Source organism: Protobothrops mucrosquamatus, unplaced genomic scaffold (assembly GCF_001527695.2).
Source record: "Protobothrops mucrosquamatus isolate PMUCROS unplaced genomic scaffold, P.Mucros_1.0 scaffold1226, whole genome shotgun sequence".
In the NCBI taxonomy this organism is placed as follows: domain Eukaryota; kingdom Metazoa; phylum Chordata; class Lepidosauria; order Squamata; family Viperidae; genus Protobothrops; species Protobothrops mucrosquamatus.
Genome location: NW_015387434.1, coordinates 227,805 through 249,424, shown reverse-complemented (window position 1 = coordinate 249,424; position 21,620 = coordinate 227,805). Strand labels below are relative to the sequence as shown.

Below are 21,620 nucleotides of genomic sequence, written 5' to 3'. Positions count from 1 at the left end.
AACCCCATATGATTGTAAAGCGAATGCAGAGTTTGCTGCAGGATAAATTACAGGAATAAAGAGAGAATGAAAATCAAAGCAGCAATGCATAGGGATAGGAGGCAGTTGACATCTTTTAAGGCTGTAAACATGATCAGCTGATCCTTTCCTGAAATTCTGTAACTGAACAGAACGCACAAACTGCTCCGTGACTGTGACTGGATTTGTGACAGTGAAAGAAGAGAAAGCGTGAAACTTGCTAGACAATGAAACCCCAGCGTTATCCCCGAGACAGTGAAGCACACGGGGGCAAAAGAACTTCTTCCCTGCAGGGAAGGCGCTTTGGAGCTAAAACCAGAACACTAGAAATTTAGTTTACCCTGTGAGAGAGGAGAACAATACATCTCAACTGAACAAAGATATGCACGGGCTGTGAACAAGATATAATGTCTATATACAACGCAAGATTTGGACAGATTGTGCAGTCTCCCTTACACGCTACACTATCCATTCCTACATTCGGTCCACTTAGCAGGGAGACCTTTCTCAATTTCAAGACATTCCCATGATCAAAAATATCACCCAAGCCCAGCACACACAGCAGTCCACGAACTTTTACATATGAACTACATATTCAGCAGAGCCTCCTAGAGCAGTGGTTCTCAACCTTTTTAATGCCGCGACCCCCAACCGGTCGTAAGTCGAGGACTAAACCGGTCGTAAGTCGAGGACTAAACCGGTCGTAAGTCGGGGACTAAACCGGTCGTAAGTCGAGGACTTTCCCTGCCCGGGAGCGCCGTGCATGCGTGGCTCCGCCCCCTGCGCCGGCCGAGGCGTAGCTGGCAAGCGGCAGAGACGGAGCAGGCCGACCACCAGCTGGCCCAGCCCAAGGGAGGTAAGGCACCCGCCGGAAAAGGGGGAAAAATGGCGGGCAAAAAAAAATGGCGGACAGCCTTGCTTGGCGACCCCCGTGAAATGGTCGATCGACCCCAAATGGGGTCGCGACCCATAGGTTGAGAACCACTGTCCTAGAGCCTGTGGAAGCAGTTGTCAAGCCTATCAGACACAGAAACCAGGGGCCTCCTTCCAATAACGTCTGCTCAGCGTTCCTTTTTATCTCCAGCAGTGCTGTTTGGCTTCAAGTGGGTGGCAGCACATGCCAACCTGGGGAAGAATGCCACAAGGTCCTCCAGAGATACTTGCAGCTAGAACTGCTGACCTCTGGTGATTTAACAGCTTTATTATTGCTGTAGTTGCTTGTGTATTTTGTTTTCATTTCCACACTTTTCTGAAATACCTCGGTGCATACAAGTGCGCCAGTCCTTTGTCTACAGGGCAGTTTTTGTCTCGACTGGTGTCAACCTGAATTATGATTTTTATTTTCACTGTTCCTCAGCTGAATCTGAAATCAGCAAGGCCTACCCCTTAAGAAAGCAGCTGCACTAGCTCTATGGCTTGAAACCAAATACGTTCTGGGTATCACGAGCTATAAAAATAATCACTTCTATTAATAAAGCATTTCTGATTCACAGACCAAAGAATAAAAGCACAGCTGACATCACATTAGCTGATTACCCAATTCATGAGGAAGTTCATGACAAAACACCGCGATGGATGTGCTGATTCCTCCAGTTAAGCCAGCACTGAAAGCAGCTCCTGGAAAGGAGAGGGATGAGGGTAGAGGACCAAACAAAATAAAAAGTTTTTAATTGGTTAGCTTGACGAGGCTATTTTTACAGGAAACATCAGCGAGGATAAAGGCAGCATTCTTGGCTGAGAGATTGTCAGGTTAACTACAAAAGTAGTGGCTCAAACGCTCACGTTTTCACTTCAAACTATTGAAACAGTTCATGGGTCTATAATATCAGTGTTTCTCAACCTTGACAATTTTAAGGCATGTGGACTTCAACTCCCAGAATTCCACAGCCAGCAATGCTGGCTGTGGAATTCTGGGAGTTGAAGTCCACATGCCTTAAAATTGTCAAGGTTGAGAAACACTGGATATGCTAGAGAAAAAGGAGTTGCTCGGGAATTTGAGAGAACGGACTACTTTTTATAGGAGATCTTGAATATCATCAATAGGGAACCTTCCTGGTCTTGTACCAGAGGTGAGCATAAAATGGGGGGGGGGGGGATATTTGTTTGGAACTTACAAGGCTCCAAAGAACCATTTCGGACCCAACTCAGTTCAAGAAAACTGAATCTGGAAAACTTTGCTCCGGGCTTTGGATAACACAACATATTGACACAGGAGTCAAGATTTGCCCTTCCTCCAATCAACAGATCTCAGTTGGGCATGTTGCACTGCCCTGCCTGCCTACCTGCGCCTCCCCCCCCCCCCGAAGCAGGAAGATTACATCACAAAATGCATTTTATGAGCCCCTTTTGGAGTGAAGCAGCTATCGCAGGAAAACTTCCAGAGATATAGCAAGGGATCCATAATCAAGAACTCACAAAGAGAAAGTGGCATTTCTTAACATAACTGCATTCCTTCCCGGGGCCCGTATGAACTAGCAAATAATTTGTGGCTGCAAAGGAATAAAAGCCTTTGCTGCCTTGAAAAGGACTGAGGAAAATGAAGAGTAGGCCTTTATCTACTGAGGTGCTGCATAACCTGGCAGGAGAAATTAAAGGATACAGAGCCTTATTTAGCACCCCTCCTTCCCCTGATCAATCTCTCTTGTGTTCTTTTTCCTCTCTAAATCAGACACACGCTATCCCCGTTTCTTTTTCTCGCCGCAAGTTCATTTGTTGCAAAGAGCATCTCATCCAAGCCCATCCCATCCCATCTCCGAGCCTTTTGTTCTGCTTACCGATGGCCAAGCCGTCACTAAAATTGTGGATCCCATCTCCCATTATCACCATCCAGGCAATATTAGCTATTCCGGTGTCTTTTAAGTCTTTGCCGGAATGGCAGTGTCCATGAGAGTGATGGGAATGTTTATGTGGCCAGAGATGGTTGTGCTTCCTCGCTATTATTTTAACGTCTCGATGATTGCTCCCATATTCCACATCTGAAAGATTGTTGCTCTGGGCATTATGAGAGATGTCATTATGGGAGTGGAGCATCCGATTTTCTTCCTCAGTAGTAGACAGGAAGGCCTTTGGCAGAGAGTCAAGGTGGCCATCCAAATCTGTTAATTCAGTTTCATTAAGTCGATCATCAGACAGTACGGAATCATCTGCTCCTGAAGGGGATGAGCCCAAGAAATACGTACGTTAACAATGGATGACTAGGAAGTATTAATTAGGAGAGCAGTGCTGCCAATACCTAAATTAGCCTTTCCCAGGAATACTAAATGGAGATATTTTGGGGAGCAGCATAGCCTTATATCTGAGAGTCACGTTGCTGATCTTGATTACAACATAGAATATTGCTTAACCCACAGCTACGAACCCTTTATATTACATGGGGCAGGAGAGGGGGAAGAGAGGTGTTTTTATGTGAAATAGAAGAGATGGAACCAGAAAACCTAATGCACGCTAAGCGCAACATACTAAAATATATTTAATGCGTTTGCATGTACATAAAGATGTGGACACGAGAACACATGACATAAGAATATTTGTTCGTACAGCAGGGCAGGTCAAAAACCTATGTCTATGTGATCTTGTATATGTTGAGGTCAATTTTGAGCACATACATGTCAGGGAAATGTCCCAAATTCAGTTGTTTATATCTGAAAGTGAGGTAGAGAGAAAAAAATGCACCCAGAACTTGGACAGCTATAGATAACCAGGATAAACAATGCTAAAATCTGGTCCAATAATTCTTAAGTCTTCCATGGTTGTATAAGTGCTAATTTCCATATGGATATGGACTTAAATATAGAAGCTTATATGTATAAGCAGTCCTAACAGAGCACATTCTGACATTACCAAAGTAATGGGTGAGGAGCCTAGGGACAAGGTAAAACTATAGTTCAAGTTCCTAAACAAATCCTAACCTCAGAAGACACAAATAAGGTGATATCAATCAAAATGGCCCCACAAAATTATTAACACAACAGACCATATGCTTTAATCTTGAATCATATTTTGCAAAAACCATGATTTTCTATTTTGGCTTCTAGCTAACTATTAACTAGGATTCAATCATTGACAAGGATGCATTAGACACACACAGAGACCAAATGTATTAATTTCCTAATTTGTAAGTGAGATCATCCAAATGAGAAGCCGAACTGACAAACCAGTTCATAATAAGCTCCATTGTTTTTAGATTTGTAAAAATCCATACATTTGGTGAAAAATTAATCAAGAATTTTATTAAAGCACTGTCTTCCAAATATTACTTGAGCAAGATTCAAAAAATATTCTCCAATGCAGTATCTGCTCCAATAATATATATACATCATGTATATAATATACACATTATGTATATATTACACACACACATAATAAAAATACATAAATGAAGATTTAAATTTGATTGAACTGGGGAACATGTTAACATTTGTTGATTACATTTGCTTTATTAAATGACAGCAGATCTAAATATTATTCGCTAAATGCAGAAGAGTAAGTAAGCTGATAATCTGTATTAGCAACTGAGGTAAGATACGAAGGCTGCAGTGATAGTGCCACCTGGTCATAAATGAGATACCTGCTAGTGGCTTGAGTTGAAGCCAGTCAGCATCAGGTCTGTTTAGCTTATGATCTGAAAGTTTCCTTCCAATGGGCGATTCATCAACCTTTTGTTTTTTCTTACACCATTTCTGTTTTGTCTGAAAGAGACAAAAAGACCCAAGCTTTAGTTGACTATAAACCTTGAAGGCAAAGGGGAAAGGCCCATTAGAAAAACTGCCTGGAATAATACAAAGGAACACATTCCACTAAAGATCCTGAAATTGCTTAGTTTTAGAACCTTGTTGAAGCTAATTTAGGCAATTAGCAGAATCCACCTTTTTCAACAGAAATGTCTCGTTAAGAATGTTGTTGTGCTACTTGCCAATTCCACTTTCCGTCTTCTATTATTTTGTTCAAATGTATTTCATTAAACTATGCAATATCCTTTTGCTGTGACTCTTAGACACATTCACATCCTTAACCAGAGAAGAACTTCTTCTGTACTTGACACACAACATGGTGGCTATCTATCTCTATCTCTCTATCTCTCTATCAATAGATAGATAGATATAGATATGAGATTTGCACATTTATATACCCAGGATATCCACTGGTCTTTTCTTCTCTAGGCTCCCAGCCAAAATAGTTTGGGGAGGGGAGGACTAAATATCTAGAAATTATGTCCATGGATGTAATTGGCTGACGGTAAGGAGGCCGGTATATAGATTTACCTTTCAAACTCATGAATCTGTATGCACCAAAAAGTGGGGGGCAGTGTCTCTTCTATCTGTAAAATCAAGTAGCCTGTGTTTCTCACCATACAGAAATGCTTTTTCAGACAACAAAGGGCTACCCATTTTTCCATTGTCAATGGTATATTGCTTTGGATAGATAACTATAAAATAAGATTGTTACTTTTTTAAAAAAAATCGAACACCTAAACCAGGGGTGGGTAGTGGGCCGGATGCGTCATGTGGAAGCCGTGCCCACCCCATTACCGGCAATGGCAAAACTGTCCCGATACGTTGCGCGACGTCACGTGATGTTGCGAGTTTGACATGTCTGACCTAAACTGTTAATCCATCAACCTCTGAAATAATATCCAACAAATCTGGTCCCTTTCCAACAAGCTTCAGTGAGCAATAGTGGCGAATATCTGTAGTTCGGGTGTAGGATGAGGGTGCAGGTTCATTCTCCAAACTTGTGGGTTGGTTTCCAAACGTTTTGTTACCAGCCTAGGTAACATCTTCAGTTGAGTTTAGGGGATGTCAGTGTTGGTGTTCTTCTGTTTATAAGGGCTTCAGGTGTGGATGTGTCAAGTGAGGGTCTTGTGATGAGTCAGGTGAGTCAACTGTAGGTTGCCAAGTGCCCAGATCATCATGTGACCATGGGGACACTGCAATAGGTTCAACTACAAGGACCCACTATAAGTCCCCTTTGTTCAATGTCATGTAACTTTTAAGGCCAGAAAAAAAACAAGGCTGCCTTAAATGCTCTCAAGAAATATTATAAGGTAGTTCTTGTTTAGCGACCAGAATTGGGATCAGCAGCTTGATCGTTAAGCAACATGGTCACTAAATTAAACCAGAACTGTTGTTAGGATCTTACTTCACCTTTCCTTTGCTTTACAGACCTGCAATGTGAGGACTGTTTACAAGATTATTTTTTTCATCACTGTTATAACTGAATGGTCAATAAATGATGCAGTAACTAAACAAGGAGTACCTGTAGGCTGAATCAGATTTCAGTGTTTGAATCCAGATCTCTGCCTAACCCTCCAATATATTATTAGACCAAGTAAACTTGAGGGATGGAGATTTAATACAAAAAATAAGTTTGACAGATCCCTGTCAGATGAGCACAGTAAGAGCTAGCTGACTAGCTGAAATTATACTCGAGAACATATTCCTCCCACTCAATTTCTTTTACTGTACAATCTTATTATATCTCAGAAAGTAGGATTTGTCAAAACATACCCTTTGTTTCTTATAGTGTTTGTACATTCGTAGGCAGTGTTCAATAATGAACAAAAGGTAAATCCCTCCAAGGGCCACAAGTCCTTTCAGTACAGCATCATACTCTTCTAGGAAGTTCTGAACCGATCCTCCATGCTCATGGGAATGGCCATGCAGATGCTGGTGCTCGTGCTCGTGTTGATGCTCATGCTGGTGGCCCTGGTCTTCATGGTGGCTGTGATTGTGGGCTCCTTGGGACTAATGAACGGGAAAAGAAGATTGTTATGCACAAAACGTTTCCCAGTGGAAAGCCAAATCCAAATGATGTGAAATGATGCACTTCTTAGCTACAAAATAGTGCTATCAAGTGTCATTCTTATCCTTAAAAGCAAGCATGACAAAGATCAAATTGGTCTAATATTCTGTTCTCAGCCATGGTAAGTTAGGTGGTTCCTGACAGTTCAAAAACGAACTCATAAGCCAATACAAAATAATTTACGACTATATATGCCGATTCCAAATAACATCTTGGAGAAATGGTTTTGTGATGCTACAAGTGCACTCTCCTATTGTGAAGCCTTAAGGATTTATGAACAGATTCACCTGCAGATTTTGAGACAGCAAGACAGAATTATTCATTCAGTTGCTTGTTAGTTCAACTCTGCCTAACTTTTTCCAAACGTAGGAGGTTCAAAATTGGTTCTCGCCGACTGGCCTATATCCCCTATTTGTGGAATAGATATAACTCCTCCCTAGGCCTTTTGTTCACATCTTCCCAACTTTTCAAAAAGAAGCGAGATACACAAAACCTGACTTCCACTTAACAGGCATTGTTTTCAGTCTATCTACCCACCTCTGCTTGAAACAGATACTTCACAAGTGAAGCCATAAGCGCTAGAATGAGACTGAACGTACATGTGGTAGCAGATGAAGTAGTGCATCTCCGCTCATGGTTCCTACAGCGAGAGCAACCAGGAAGGTGAGGAGGAATTTGAAGCATCCCTGATTGATTATAGGAATCAAAATCACGCCTAGCAAAGACAACAAACTAATAACTGTGATAGAAATGAGGCCACAGATCCAGGCTGTGAAAAGAAGGGAAACACGAATTAGAAAACAATTCATAATAAATCAATAAAATTATAAACCCAATTATCAAAAGAAAACATTATTCAAAGGAAACCTGCTCAGCTAAAATATAACCATTGTATTGTCTATTTCAGGGGTAGGCAACCTCGGCTCTTTTATGACTCATGGACTTCAACTCCCAGAATTCCTGAGTCAGCTATGCTGACCTCAGGAATTCTGGGAGTTGAAGTCCATGAGTCATAAAAGAGCCGAGGTTGCTTACCCCTGGTCTATTTGAATAAAATACCATTATAATAATAAAATAACATTATGACTTATGCATTTTTCTAACAAATGCCGGCTATGTGGCAGATTTTTTAAAAAAACATATAGTCTATTAGATTAAATTATAATTTTATTTATAATAGTGAATAAATTACGTTTCATCTAAATGGGTTCATTGGAGTGCATTTCAATACTGTAAACAACACGGATCACGGACTGGTGGATCTATGTTATTTTCACTGTTTTCACTTACTGACCTCCTAAGGGCTTTGGGGTTTCTAGTACTGTATAGGAATTTCCCAGTAAAGACACATACAAGATGCCTTCTAGTGAGGCAAAAGTATAATCCGTGTTGTCAAATGTGTGAATTTCTCCTTTTTAACAAATATGCCTCTTGTATTAATGGCAATGTTGCTCTGCAGAATACCTTTTCCTTATATGTTAGCTCTCTCCAGAAAAAAGTGCAAATACGTGCATGAAATTCATCAAAATAGAACGCAATTGTCAAAACAGAATGCAATACAAGCGTTGTTGCTGGACGAAGGAAAGGAAAGGAAGAGAAAGCCAAGTGGAAGACAGATCTCACATAATTATTTATGAAGCAGGCGTAGATCGTATGGGGCTGCTGCCAAATATTACATGCTTCATTGTTCTTCCACTCACTTTGGAGAATGAATGAATACATTGGATCCTACATGTTATCGAAAATACATAAAAGACTTAGCCATTTCATTTGATGCCATCTAATGGGCAGCTCAAGTCTAAGTTTAGGCGCCAGTCTATATATTTATTTGATTTTTTTTTAAAAAAAAATCCAGCCTGTGTTACTTTATAAGTAACTCAAGGCGGTGAACATACCTAATTCTCCTCCTATTTTCCTCACAACAACCCTGTGAGGTGGGCTGGAATAAGAGAAAAAAGTGATTGACCTAAAGTCACCCAGCCACTTTTGTTTGATTGCCTTGAAAATTGCTTTCTTGTGCTGAAAAAAGAAAGTTGTCTCACAAAAGCTGAACGGTGGGAGAAGGGAACATACTTAATATATCTGAAGTGTAAAGTTCTACTTCTTGCTGCTCTGGCCTTTTTCTCCTAGAAAATCTGGGAAACAGTGGCCCAGTCTTTTTAAGGATTGAATTGTAAAGTTCATGAGTACAGCATCTTGATTTAACTAAATCGCCTAAGGGCAATTCTGCAGCTTTGGTTCAGCAGTAACACAAACATTAAGTGTAGAATGTAAATATAGTCTTATAAAGCACCTTTTGAATCAAAGCTATTTATATCTAGCAAGTTTATATTTATTTTCCCAAGATATATAGTGGGAACAACAAACTGTTTGCAAAGGAATGATGGAGTAAAAAGGGAGAGGAGGATGGTAAGAAAGATGTAAACATAGGGACCAAAGGAAAGAGGAGAGAGATGAAGCAGGAACACTACCGAAGGGTGGGGAAAAAAATTAGTATCAGGAAAAACTGATGTGACACCTCTGCAAATGAGAACACAAGGGATACTGAAGCACTATGTTAGTGCAGATTTTCCCAACTTGAAGCCTTTCAGATATGTTGACTGATAGCTGCCATCATTCCTCACCAGTAAGATCAATGGTCACACTGGCAGGAAATGCTGGGTCTGAAAGATCAACGTGCTTCAAGGGCATCAGATTACCAGAGCCTTACCTGTAATTTTGTTTTTAAACTAGCAGAACAGAACAATTTAAAGCAATCATTAGGAAACTGGAGAACTCTTTGTTTGTATCAAAGATCATCTTCTATGTCCAGAAGAGAAACCAGACAGGTTCTTGATTAGAATGGACAGGTGCCGCTCATATAAACTGAAGTATAATTTTATTTGTGCTCAGAAACACTAGCTACCTTTAAATAAACTGCCTCTGGTTCCCTCTCCCACCAAATTAGGTATCTTATGGTGTTGCAGGTGTTTGAGATTATTTATTTATCGGTTTTTCATCCCCTAATTAGAAAAACGCTTCTTTCAAAAAAGAAGCAGTTATCAATGGAAACTTTCTAATTAGCTTGGTTTAAAGACATATGCAGGCTAACAGGTTTTCTTGGTATTTTTTTAAGGATACACAAAGTCACTTTTGACATTTTAATTGACAGAAAACGCTTAGCAACCTTTCTATAAACTCTACTGGCAATTAAACTAGGGTCAAATCTGGTTAAAACAAGACTACCCGGAGAAAAGAATTATTTGCTAACAAATTCAGTGTAAAGACTATTTAGTGTTATGAATCTTTGAATAAAGTTAGCAAGAGAGGAGCTGATGCATCACTACAAGAGATTTATATACAACATGTTACATTTTCATAATGATGTTGCAGTCATTAAAAATAATTACCCGATCATTTTTTTCTGACAATTATTAATATATATCCACACATACTCATTTGGTGTTTTATTTCAGAGAACGCTAATAAACATCTGCAAAACTAATCAACACTCATTATTAACAACGCTTGTTACTTTCAAAGGAAGAGCAATCCTCTCCAAGCTTTTTCTACAGCTGCAACATTTGTGCCAGCTTTAAAACAAAATGTTATTATTCATCATTTGACAGTTTCATGGGAATCTATGAATATCTATGCGGAGAAAGGTCCACATATAAAATGCCTCTTTAAAAAACCAATAGTGTTTTAACTTCACCATTATCAAGCAACCTATCTATCAATTTCAAGCATCCACTGCACATAAATGCCATCTCCAGTGTCTGTGGGCTTTCTCAGATTAATCTTGTATCTTCCTGGGGTGTCAAAAGATGTTCATGGTTCAGGTCGTTTTCGGAATACAATGGACAAGCCAAACTGCAATTTTTACAACTTTGTTCTTGGCTTCTATGGCCTGGTTTCAATGGCCATAATCGGGGAGAGGGTATCACCTCTCCTTTGAACCTCTTCCTTATTCCATGGGGTTGAAATAATGGGACTACCTTTAAGGAGAGCTTTCTACTAAACAACATGGGTGCAACCAACCTTGTCCATTTTTTTAAAATGTTCTTAAGACTAATTGCCCTTGTAGCACATAAAGCTTTTAGCATTTTGAGGCAGTGGGCATATTTGCAATGTTGAGAATATGACATACATGTGGCCAATCAGAAACCAGGCCCTTAAATGAAAGTAGAGGCTGTTCTCTGCCACCCCATCTAATCTCCAAAGACATCCATTCTCAACTCTGTTTATTTCTATCTTTCTTTTTTTCTTTCCTGGACCAGTTCAACAGATTTTCAAATATAGTATTTGACTGCAACTCCTGATCAATTATCTTTTAGGAATGCTTCGGGGATACAAAATGGGGCTCAAAGCATTATTGGGCACAAAAATAAAGTACAAGGATGAAGTTGCACTTTGTAGCATGCCAGATTTCCATTTAAATGTTTTCAGTTAGAATTTTTTTTTTTTTAAGGAATATAAAATGGAGAACGGAGCCTTCAGTCCCAACAAAAATATCTGCCTGGGACTAAGAGGTGATGCCCACAAAATTACTCTTCCTTCTTCAATAGAAGGTGTGCTACACACGGGTTCATCATAAGTGATTTTTACCAGGTCCATACAAAACAAAATAAACATGCATTTGCATGCAGGAAATCTTATTTTATAACAAAGCCACAGGCCATCCCCAAGTGGCTTCCTTAGGCAGACATTTAACTTCAGGAATTCCATGTCTGCCCCTTAGCCAGAGATTAATAAATAAAGCCTCAGGTTTTGAGGTATGGTTGCTTTTGTACAAAAGGCTATATACTATAATTGTACTTATTTATAATAGGGAATACTCCGAATGACTCTGCAAATAGGCAACAATGGGTGTTCTAGGAGCTGTCACAATTTGGACTGCTCATGTTATCAAAGAGTAATTGGAAGTCTAAAAAAAAAACCAGACAGGGAATTAATACTGCCCAGTTGCCTTGAAGATCAATATAAGCAACAAAATGGGATTCAACCAGTGGATACAATATGTGAAGAATGATGACTCTAGGAACTTAAATGGATTTCCCAAACAAACAACAGAGTAGGCTGCTTCTATTATTGAACTGGCCTGACCACGTTAAGGAGATTTTTGTGAGGCTATTTACATCCAATGAAATTACATTAACTAATCTGAAAATCCGCAAATCTTTCAGTCTACTTTCTTCCTCACCTGAGGCACCCGTTTTCTCCACATTCCCGAGAGATACATTGTTTCCTTTGTTCAAGTCTTCGAGATGCAGGTCTTCATAATGTTCAATACAAAGTCGCTTATCAATCTGATACAGCAATGCAGGGCACAGGTAAGTAAACAAGCTGGGAGAAATTGGAGAACTGGGGTGAAGGCCATAATGGCTTAGCAGCTGTGTGACATTTAAGCACTGCAAACAAAATTAGGAAGAAAACAATTAAGCAGCTCCCACCGTTAAAGGCTTACTTAACTACTTAAGTCTCGTAAAATTACACGGTCTCTTCTGTCATTTGAACTGCTACCTAGCCCATGAACCATCACATATTGAAGGGGCTGGGAACATGAAATGTTGAGTCAACTATCTACCGTTGTTTTCTGGAGGGGAAATAGGGAGAATTTATTCGTTACATCTACTGAGAATTTTAAAAAATTACACCTACATTCAAAAAACATTTATGCATATTAAAATCCTTCCTGGGAACGGTATAAACAGTATTTCATCATTAGCTACAGAAATGACATTTCATTTTAACCAGCCATGGATGATTAAAATATTTGCCTTGCATGTTTTAAAAAGCATACAAGATTAAGAAATTAATCAGTTCATCAAGGAAGAAATTACAAAAATCTATTGGTCCTATAAACAAATAAAAAATACCTTGGCTTTATCCTGGGATAACCTAAATAGCTACATAAATAACCATTTTCCTCCTTTAGTCGTGCTCAATAATGCCCTATAAAACAAGTATCTATCTATAAGTCCTTAGCTATATAAACCCCCTTTTATTCAATTATGTCCAATTCTTGGAGACTGACTGGTCAAGTCCTTGCAGTTTTCTTGGCAAGGTTTTTCAGAAGTTGTTTGTCTTTGCCTGCTTCCTAGGACTGAGAGAAAGTTGGGTGGCCCAAGGTCACCCAACTGGCTTTGTGCCGAAGGCAGGGCTAGAACTCCGTCTCCCGCTTTCTAGTTTGATACCTTCACCCCTACGCCAAACTGACTCTCTAGTTCAGGGATCCCCAACCCCCGGTCCATGGACCAGTACTGGGCTGCGGCATGCCAGCAACTGGTCTGCACAAACAAGCAAAGCCCCATCCATTGGATGCAGGCAGCACACAAAACCATGCACCCTACGGTCCATGAAAAAACCTTTCTCCATGGAACCGGTCCCTGGTGCCCAAAAGGTTGGGGACCTCTGCTCTAGTTCTTCCTTAGCTACACACAGCTATATAGAATTGCAACTTTTAAAATGTGTAAGTCAGCACAACAGCTGGCTCTGATGGGCAAAAAGGTGGGGAAGGCTACTTTTTCTTAAAGATACATAATGTTCTTTTCGGGCTCATACAGACCTCTTCAGAAGAGTGCTCATCTTCATTATGGTTCTTGTGATTAGTATGCTTCCCCACGCTGATTTGTTTATCAGGTGCCTCTCGCTTGCTGGTATGTCGATACCCATCCCCGCTAGCAGGGTTTGGGTCTTGATGTCCATGAGTAGCTGAATGATCATTATTGTGTTCATGAAAACGTGCATGTGAGAAAGACACATCATGCACATGGTCATGTTTGTGGACATGATTATGTTCATATTGCTCATTTGAGTCATGATTGAGAGTAAAATCTTGTGCTGTAACTCTTGAAACTTCCCTGTTCTTCATTTTCCGCCATTTCTTAGGGTGCTTATGTAGTTTTCTTTCAGGCTGTTCCTGAGTAGTATTGGTCTCTGTGGAAGGCTCATGACTTGGTTCCCCGTGATCACTGGTGTTAATGGAATCATTATGAGACTGATGGGTATTGTTATGGTCCATGTGGCGATGTGCATGGCGGCGGTGGTGATGCTTGTGGTGTCTGTGATTATTAGAATCATGAGCAGGTCTACCATCAGGCTTCAAAGATGATTCTGTAACTTCTGTCACCGGATCACACTTCTGGCTCCTTTTGCTAGACCCTTCGTTTGCAGTCTGATTTTCTGAGCTTGGGTGATTATGGGAATGAGGATGGTTGTGGGAATGAGAATGCTTTCCTTCTTGTGTATCTAGTACATCTAAGTAAGAAACATAATCGTGGCCAATGTCCTCATGATTTATTTCTACTATTTTAATTTCTCCGAGGCCAAGGCTCATCATCAATTTCTCCAGGCCACAAAACGACAATTTTCCATTCTCACCATAACGATTAAAGAGTTTTTCAATGTAGTATTTCTGTTTAACTTCAGCTTCCTTACTTGGTTCGGGCTCGGTCCTTTCGTTTTCCGAGATTTGACAGTCATTGTGGCTATGTTCACCTTCATGGCAATGGTGACATTGGTGGAAGACAAATGTCAGCAAACAAATGAGGCAAAATTGTGTGTGCCTATGAACCTTCATTTCTGTTTTCTGCAAGGAAAGAAAAAGGAAAGCTCCATCTGTTAATTTCTTTTGGGGTGTTGCTGAATTACCTGCAGCAATAAATGCAGTTTAAAGTGATAGGAAGTACAGTTATTAATTAAAAAAAACTTTTTAGAATAAACACGTAAGCACCTATGTAAGCTGCATATAGGAAAGACCATGAAACTTTAATCAAAAATATAAAAGTAATCTTACCAATAATTACATTTTAACAGATTTATTTGTAAATCAAACAGTTATCGCTATGCCTATACAATTTCTTGGCCACTGTCAAAAAGCAAATGGAAGGTATAGTCAAATTGGAAAAGTACATTCAAATTCCTATTTATGTATGGAAAAATAATGTTTTCAAATTTCTGTATAATATATTAGCTAGCCACCAATTTCTTTAGTGTCATATATACTTATGTTCAAATTAGAAAAAAATGAAATAAGAGAGAAATTTTTTGTTTTATTTAATTAAATGTCTTTGGGGTGAAAAGCATTTTCCAAAGAGCTCATTTTTCTTATTAAAATGTCCATTCATTAGAAGACTGCCTTAAGACATCCAGGAGTAATTAAAAAAACTAGCATCTGTTTTTTTAATATATGAACACATTAAGAAACATGCCCATCTTAAGTAGAATATTTTGAACAGAATGTCTTTTTCAAACGTAATTACAAATTGCAGGTCATTGATTTTGTTCTATTTTTTGTATATATAAAATTAGAGCCCATTAACCTCATGGATGTCCTGCTCTGGCAATGTAAGCTATACAAGCTGACATTTGTTCAAGCAAAGAAGCTGAGGTAAATTTTAAACTGATGATTTACAATGGATCTTGTAAAGCTGTGAGAGAGCAGGCTGTTCAGAAAATTGCCAGAACTGGTGCTGGTTTCTTCCCCACAACTCCCTCACCCGTGAATTTATAGTAGTTTTTCCAGCTCAGGATTTTTTTTGTCTTGGGAACGGCTGGAAGAATGACCTGAGAAACTAAGCCATAAGCAGCAAAAGGATTTAAATCAAAATAAAATAATTATTACTTTTTATTCAACCCTTCATCTAGTGCTAAAGCTGCATGGTGATCCTGCATGATAAAATTTTGCTGATATCGAGTGACTTTTTCACAGCCACACATAAACTTGACATTTTAAATATGCTTTCTAGAATTGCACTTATTGAGGAATTTTGCATATAAAAAAGACAATTTGCTTAATCAACAATAGGTTAGGCAATCCATTTTATGTCATAATCATTAGTCTAACAAATCAATCCACCTTTCCTTACGACCCAAGAGTTATATGTAGAGGTATGTATGTATATGTGTGTGTATATTATATACATAGTGTTCTATTTGCAAAAACTGCCAAGAAATGGAGATATGTCAGCCCTCCAAGATAGACCAAACATGGAAAACAAATGCATGCAAGTTAATACTACTTTTATTTTGTTAAGAATAACAGAATCTTGTAAGTCTGAATGCACTTCCCCACTTCTTCCGTTTATCTTCATAAGAAAAAGGTCATGTCTGAGATGCCTTTTCAAATTTATATTTCTATTCCAGATTCAGATTTCTTTTATCTGATTGTTGTCTTGGTTGTGGCTGCGCTCCTCTTCCTCAAGGTTATTTCTTCTGCCAATTACAGAGTGATTGTAATATGAATAGGAGAATATACAAAAAGTGCAGATCACAGAGCAAATCTCTAGGCTTATCTGAGTACGATGCAAAATTACGGACTTAGTCTTTTGCAGTCACACAAGTGCTCATCATGCTAAATAAAACCGGGTCTAACTATGTGTAGAATAGAATGAGTCCATGCCATAAATGTTTTAAAAAATCCAATGAGAGGCTCTGAAATAAATCTAAGCCAGGTACATGCATAAGTATAACATTTCAAAGGTCATAAATGTTAGCTTCTTGTTCCTTCTGGTGGCCTAAAAAAAGCTTGACATCATAGGACAATCTAAATTATATGCCACATGTAAATTAGTCATGCAAGTAATTTTACAAAATTACATGAAAGAAAGTAGCCTGGGTTCCATAATAGTTGGGAAAGACAAGAAGTCTTATGTATGGGCTACAGAAAAATGTAAGCTTCTGGCTTTTAAAAATAGATTGAAAACACAGCAGTAATTTTCATCAAGTGGCTTGGCAAACAACAGACAGTTTTCTCGCCTCTACTTTTTTGAGATAGTCATAGAGAAAATGATACCAAATTGACTGATGGAGAGATGAGAAGTTCCATCCTTCCTCCATTAGACTTAGCATGGAGAATTCTCAAAGTTTTAAGTGGAAGAAGGAAGTTTTTGTTGATGTGTATTTATTTAGGCTAAAATCAAAGAGATTAAAATGGATTAAGAACAATTCTGTCAGGGTTGTTTAATGTCAATGGAATCCTACCTTGCATGGGCTGAATTAGATAACTGCTCAAGCTTCTCCCTTCCAGGGGTCACCCTATGACTGAGGTAAAAGCTATTTCTGAATACGGTATAAGATAAATATCAAACTAGTAGCATCACTCTGATCTGCCTTATCTTACAGCATAAGATCAGATATCAGGAATTCTGCACAAGTTATTCTCAGCAAGTAAAGGAACAGGACAGATTCCTTTCCTTACAATCTCTTCTGTCCCAGGGCAGGTCTATTATCTGAAAGTCACCTATTGCAACACAAAGATTAAACAAGGCCAAAGGGAGAGCAATGTTTGTGAAAGAGAGGACTTTGAATTAACTAATGAAATAGAAAACTCAAAAATACCATGGCCCTGAGGTTGCCAATTTGAGCTCTAGTTTGAAATTTTTGCAAATTTAAGTATAAAAAATTTAGAATTGCTTTGGAATTTATTAAACGTACCTTATGATCATCAATAGATGCTAAGCCAATAGATGAGCCATGGGGGCACAGTGGTTAGAATGCAGTATTGAAGGCTAGTTCAGCTCACTGCCAGGAGTTCGATCCTGACCGGCTCAAGGTTGACTCAGCTTTCCATCCTTCCGAGATCAATAAAATGAGGACCCAGCTTGTTGGGGGCAATATGCTGACTCTGTAAACCACTCAGAGAGTGCTGTAAAGCACTGTGAAATGGTATATAAGTCTAAGTGCTATTGCTGTGCAAAGATTGTAATTTAAGAAAAAATTATAAAACATAAAAGCTAACAAATTGTAAATGTTATGGAATAAAAACTTCCACTTAAATAAGCCTATTTAAACAAAAGTATCCTTTTTTACATAAAAAAGGAAAAACAATTTTAAACAGAAATTGTTATGGTCTTGCAATGCACTTTTACTACACAATATTAATTAAATGCAAAGTTATCTTAATTTGTGAACAGTCCAGAGAGAGAGACGTATATTGCTAAGAGGACTCTGAAATGCAAACACGTTTTTTGGTCACATTCTTCAATGCTCACCAACATACTAATTGAATGAAGACTTTTAGGGATCTATCTAGGGATATTTGCACATATATTTGCACAGACATCCTTTAGGTATACCATGATATATGCAGCACAAAAATTGTTTTAAAACATAGATTTTGATGGCTTGGTCATCAAAATGCTATATATTAAAGTAATTGCATTTTTCTTGAAAATAGTTTTTTTAGTGTGCAATAATTCTAGCAATTATATACACTAACGTTTGAAAATTTGGATCCTTCATTATAACAATAATTAGATGACCCTGCTTTTTCCCTATAACAGAAGGGTCCCCAACTTGCGCGCACGCCCCCTCACTTGTGCGGGGCACAAAAACAGGATGCCACGCCACAGGGCGTAAAAACGGGCCGCCGCTGCGCCTCAGGGTGCAAAAATGGGCCGCCACTGCACTGTGGGATGTGAAAACGGGGCACTGCCGCACTGCAGGACACAAAAACAGGCTGTCGCCACGCTGCAAGATGCAAAAAGGGATGCCACCATGCCGCGGGATGTGGAAACGGGCTGCTGCCGCATGGCACAAGAACGAGGCACTCTGCCATGCAAGAATGGGGTAGATTTAGCAAGTATCATGCTAATCCTGGTCCGTTTGTGGTGCGCTTGTGTGCTCATGGCCCTATGCACATGCACGCATGTAAAATGCTTCCCCCTCCCTTTTCCTCCAGTCCGTCAACCAACAAAGGTTGGTGACCTCTGCTGTAACATACACAAATCGTCCTTTTGTGAAGTCTAGTATAACCAATTCTAAAGCATAAATGAAAAGTATAGAAACCTGACCGCTTTACAGTTCTTAAGTTACCTTTCAGACTGAAGTGTCAAGAATGGAGGACCCAGTTCAATAAAATGCTATAATAATTCGTTCAGGACATGAAGCTCGGTATTCCTCTAAGTTGTAATCTAAGGATACTATCTGGATCAGAAGCAGAAAAGGTACTTTGGAGGGGGTGTAGGCATACTCATTGCACCTGAAAGTGCCTCCTTAAAGCCATGACATCATTTCCTTGGTAGTGTAGGATGCCTGAAAGGGCATGTTTGTTAAGGAGAAGCCACAGGTGCAACAAGGATGACCTTGCCTTCTCTGAAGCACCCTTCCTGTTTTGGATTCTATCAGCTGCACAGCACTCTTGTAAGCCACCAGAAATTCAACTCAAGCCATCACAGTGAAAACCTTTAAAATAATATTAGCTAAAAAAAGATTAGCATCCAATTGCTAATCCTCAATATGAAAGTAGGGTAGCCATAAACCTCGGCTGTCAACTCTTGAGGAAAATTTCACTGAAAAACATGGCAAACCACCAAATACATTAATCATTGCCAATGTAAGGGCAATTAAAAAAAAAAACTTGAGATGTGTTTGTCCTTCTTCCTTTTAAAAAAAGTTCCCATCTTTTCCCATCCTGTCAAGATCCTAACCTGATTTTGCATACTTATTAATTGTTCTTTTATCAAGTAAAAAGCAATGTCGGAAATATTGTCAGCTAATCAATCTAGGAACGCAAGACCAAATTATTGATGAATGTGGCACCATAAATTTCCCTTTGAATCCAGAGAGCAAAACTCACTGATGAGAGTCAGCATGTAAAACTGACTTGGTCAGTTTGGAACCATAAACACAGATGGGAAAACAGACACATTATCTATATTGATATTACATGGTAATATTGTTTGCCACTAAATTATTCAAAATAAATATTCACAGAATTAATATCTCTTATAATACAAAAAGTTTTGCTTAAATATTTTCTTTCAAAACAGCAAGCTGTTGATCTATTTCAACTTCTAAGCTATGGGTCCAAAGGGTAAATCAGAAGCTGCTCTGAATACTCACATTTTTCGGTAGTCTTTATTTCAGCAGAAATGTATTTAGTTGCTTAAAAAAAGAAAATGACTCAAAATTTAATTCCATATGAACACATTAACATTCTTTCACTGATATCTGAATTTACACACTTCTATCAAATGTGGAGGTTTGCATCCCACAGATAACTTATCTGGCAGCCTTTTGTACGCACTGAAGATTTTTTTTGCTAACTTAAGATAAATGCATTACATAAAAAGGAATGCGGATTTTTGAGTTATTCTTTTTAATGGGATGTGTGCGAGGGGCCGGGATGGGGGAGAACAATAGGGTAGTTCATCTTTGTACAGTATATCAAAACTAAATTAAAATTTATAAGCAATTTTTGTTTTTCCATCAGAAAATAGAGAACCGTTTCCATGGTTTGCTGCTGAAATCCTGCAGTGTGTGATTTCTGTGGAATGCATATATGGAATGTGTATGAATACAGGTTACCCACTTTTGAACTGGCTCTTCAAACAGCAGTATTGCCAGAATTTTTCCCCAGCCTTTCCTTGGAAGCAATTCAGTGCTTAAATCTTGCTTTTTAAGGAGGAATATATGACCTCTGAGTGCTGCAATTAACTATGTTAGTACAAATTCGATGATACACGCATTTACCATTAAGAAACTGAGCAGTTATCAAATAACTAGAATATAAAATTTCAAAAGAAAATGTGGCTCACAATGCTACATGTCTGACATCATCATATCAAATTAAAAATTCCAGTAAGTGATTTTGCTCAGAGTCCTTCCTCAATGTAAAGAAAGTGCCTTCTTCAATGTAAAAAAAAAAATTAGTTTTGCAATTTGATCATGCATGCAGACATCATTTTTATATAAATAAATTGTAGAGCATTGAGGACTTTGTGGGCTGCATCGCTGGGTTTTTTTTTTTAATGGTCTCACCGGAGTCGAAATAAAGCACTCCCACTATCAATTTTTACTGTCCCATCCACCTTATTGTGCCAGCAAACAGTCTCTTCAGAGAATGTAAAAAAAGCTTTTGAACACTTATGACCAAACTTTTGAAGCTGCAATAACAGGAAGATATAACAATCATTAGGAGTAAACTTCAAACAAGGCATGAGGTTTTATATTATTTCCCCCCCCCCCAAAAAAAACCCACCCCTCCTGTCTTCTTAAGGTCTCCTAAGAAATGGCTTAGTTAGTATATCTGGATTATCTTCCTCCCTGCAGAATGCTCTTTGAAGATCACAGGGAAGATCAGGAGAGGGAAACAAAAATTTCTAGGATAACAAATTTGCTTGTCACTTGTCAAACTGATACGACACCATGTGATAAAATATATAATGGCTTTATCTAGTTGCCAATCAGATTGGTTTACTTGTCAATGCATTTACCCATGCATTTCTTGACAGATATAACAAAATAAGAAACTGGATATAAATCACCGTTCTTTGTTTTTAAATCTAATTGCACATAATTTAGTAGGTCTTAATCATTAGTGGACAGCATATATATTTATAAATGTATCCACTGTTTTCTATAAATAAATTTTAAAGGCTTCACTTAATTTCTGGATAACTTCATAATCAAAGTCAAATAAACATTCTTCAATGACTTACTGTAAGTATGCATACCTATGGATAGATCCATAAACTTTACAATATTCAGAGAAATTAGTTTTCAGAATACATTTAACAGTGGCATTTTAAAATATAATTTAGAATATTGGGATCACAGATGAAAACATAATATAAAACTAAAGAAATCAAAACTGTTTTTATTTTTCCCCAATGTATAATTTAATGAAATGTAAAATGATGATTGGAACAATATTTATTTACTTGAAGTATATTTAGGTATATACAGTATATATACTTACTCTATTTCTGGTTTGTTAAAACATTTATGTTTTAATCCTTCTCAGAGTATAAAGCTATATATTAGCTTATTTACCTTGCTAACAGTATTTCTGCACTTTAATATTCTGGATCAATTTA

General features: G+C 38.3%; 1 protein-coding gene across 4 annotated transcripts in view; it reads right to left on the bottom strand.

Annotated features, from left to right (window-relative positions):
• The window catches only part of SLC39A10 (solute carrier family 39 member 10), a 36,239-nt gene that overhangs the window by 2,340 nt on the left and 12,279 nt on the right, over window positions 1–21,620 (bottom strand). For all 4 annotated transcript variants that reach the window (XM_015820980.1, XM_015820978.1, XM_015820976.1 and 1 more), the window contains exons 2-8: window positions 13,367–14,389; window positions 12,002–12,209; window positions 7,419–7,588; window positions 6,525–6,761; window positions 4,586–4,706; window positions 2,793–3,167; window positions 1,555–1,635 (exon numbers count right to left, since the gene is read on the bottom strand). In XM_015820980.1, coding sequence (XP_015676466.1) covers window positions 1,555–1,635; window positions 2,793–3,167; window positions 4,586–4,706; window positions 6,525–6,761; window positions 7,419–7,588; window positions 12,002–12,209; window positions 13,367–14,380 — 2,206 coding nt within the window. In that variant the 5' untranslated portion in view covers window positions 14,381–14,389. The remainder of the gene's footprint in view (window positions 1–1,554; window positions 1,636–2,792; window positions 3,168–4,585; window positions 4,707–6,524; window positions 6,762–7,418; window positions 7,589–12,001; window positions 12,210–13,366; window positions 14,390–21,620) is intronic.